At 57.8% G+C, this 1,568-nt stretch overlaps 1 protein-coding gene across 1 annotated transcript; it reads left to right on the top strand.

Annotated features, from left to right (window-relative positions):
* The first annotated feature begins 17 nt into the window (after positions 1–17).
* On the top strand, positions 18–602 carry LOC104489595 (histone H5). The gene has a single exon (XM_010131770.1). The coding sequence runs from the start codon at positions 18–20 to the stop codon at positions 600–602; it is 585 nt and encodes a 194-aa protein (XP_010130072.1).
* The last annotated feature ends 966 nt before the right edge of the window (positions 603–1,568 follow it).

Below are 1,568 nucleotides of genomic sequence, written 5' to 3'. Positions count from 1 at the left end.
AGGGCGAAGCGCTAACCATGACGGAGAGCTCGATACCAGCCCCGGCTCCGGCTCCGGCCACCAAGCCCAAGCGGGTGAGGGTGCCACGTCGGCCGGCGGCCCACCCCACCTACTCGGACATGATCGCGGCAGCCATCCGGGCTGAGAAGAGCCGCGGCGGCTCCTCTCGCCAGTTCATCCAGAAGTACGTGAAGAGCCACTACAAGGTGGGCCAGAACGCCGACGCCCAGATCAAGCTCTCCATTCGGCGTCTGCTTGCCGCCGGCGTCCTCAAGCAGGCCAAAGGGATCGGCGCCTCCGGCTCTTTCCGCCTGGCCAAGGCCATCAAGGCGAAGAAGTCCCCGGCCAGGAAGAGGAAGAAGGCAGCCAGGAAATCCACGTCGCCCCGGAAAGCGGCTAGGTCCAGGAAAGCCAAGTCACCGGCGAAGAAGCCCAAATCTGCTGCCAGGAAAGCCAGGAAGAAGTCAAGGGCCAGCCCAAAGAAAGCCAAGAAGCCAAAGACTGTTAAGGCAAAGTCACTGAAGGCATCCAAGCCCAAGGTGGCAAAGCGGTCCAAACCCAGAGCCAAGTCCAGCGTCCGGAAATCACCCAAGAAGAAGTGAGAAGTCTAGAGGCATTTCAGTACTCTCCCCATTGCTTTCTGTAAATAGCTTTTGCCTTTATTTTTACCTCTTTCTATTGAGTTTTGTAAAGAATTGATATATTCCTGTCTGGAAATAGCTGAAACAAGGCAATGATGAAAGAAAAAAGGAACATCTTTGTTACAGAGAGTTCCCATTTTTAAGAGTTGCTGGTCTGGGTTTTTATTTTGATGTCTGGAAAATTCTTGTGTGTGTCTGTTGTTTTTTTTAATTCTGGGCTACTCGTTGTGTGTTGGAAGGGATGGTGACTCGGTGTGTCTGTCGAGGATGTACAGGATTTCAATTTCTGATCCTGCCCCAGCTCTTGGGGGGTCGTGTGTTTGTGGGGGCCGGGCAAGGACTTTGCTTCTGTCAGAGGGGAAGTGGGAACAAATGTCTGCAAGAGCCACAGAAGGAGAAAAAGGGGCTCCCTGCTCCCTCCTCCCCACCCTGGCTCCCAAACAGGGGACTGAGGCAAGGTGCACTGTGCTGATGGGTGTGAGCTCTGGCTGGTGCTGGAGATAACCTCCTGGCTGGATGGGTGTGGGGCTGCCCGCCTGCCTGCGGAGCCACCACGGCACAGCTGGGTGGTGGCAGGGACTTCTGGGGCAGGGAGAGGATGGAGGAGGTGGAGTGGGGCCAGGGTCTGTCCATGTTTGCTTTCAAGGAGTTGGAGGCATCCAGCAAGCGGGAAGGAGTTGATCTCTTGGGAGAAAGGACAGACACTGCTATGAGCGGCTTTGCTCCCTGGGGAGGAATGGGGCCTGAGCACGGCACTGGGCAGCTCCACAGGCAGGCTGCGATGGGCAGCCAGGGCAGGGTGAAGCAGGACTGCTGGGCACAGCCCCACTGTCACCCCGGGGCTCTGGCTTTGTGCCCAGCAGGGGCTGGCATCGCTCCAGGGCCTGCCTGGCCCCTGCTGGCAGTCAGGGGTGGCACGGCGGCTGC

Source organism: Buceros rhinoceros, unplaced genomic scaffold, assembly GCF_000710305.1.
Source record: "Buceros rhinoceros silvestris isolate BGI_N320 unplaced genomic scaffold, ASM71030v1 scaffold40672, whole genome shotgun sequence".
In the NCBI taxonomy this organism is placed as follows: domain Eukaryota; kingdom Metazoa; phylum Chordata; class Aves; order Bucerotiformes; family Bucerotidae; genus Buceros; species Buceros rhinoceros.
The sequence above is the reverse complement of the archived record's forward strand: the minus strand, read 5'-3'. Positions and strand labels throughout refer to the sequence as shown.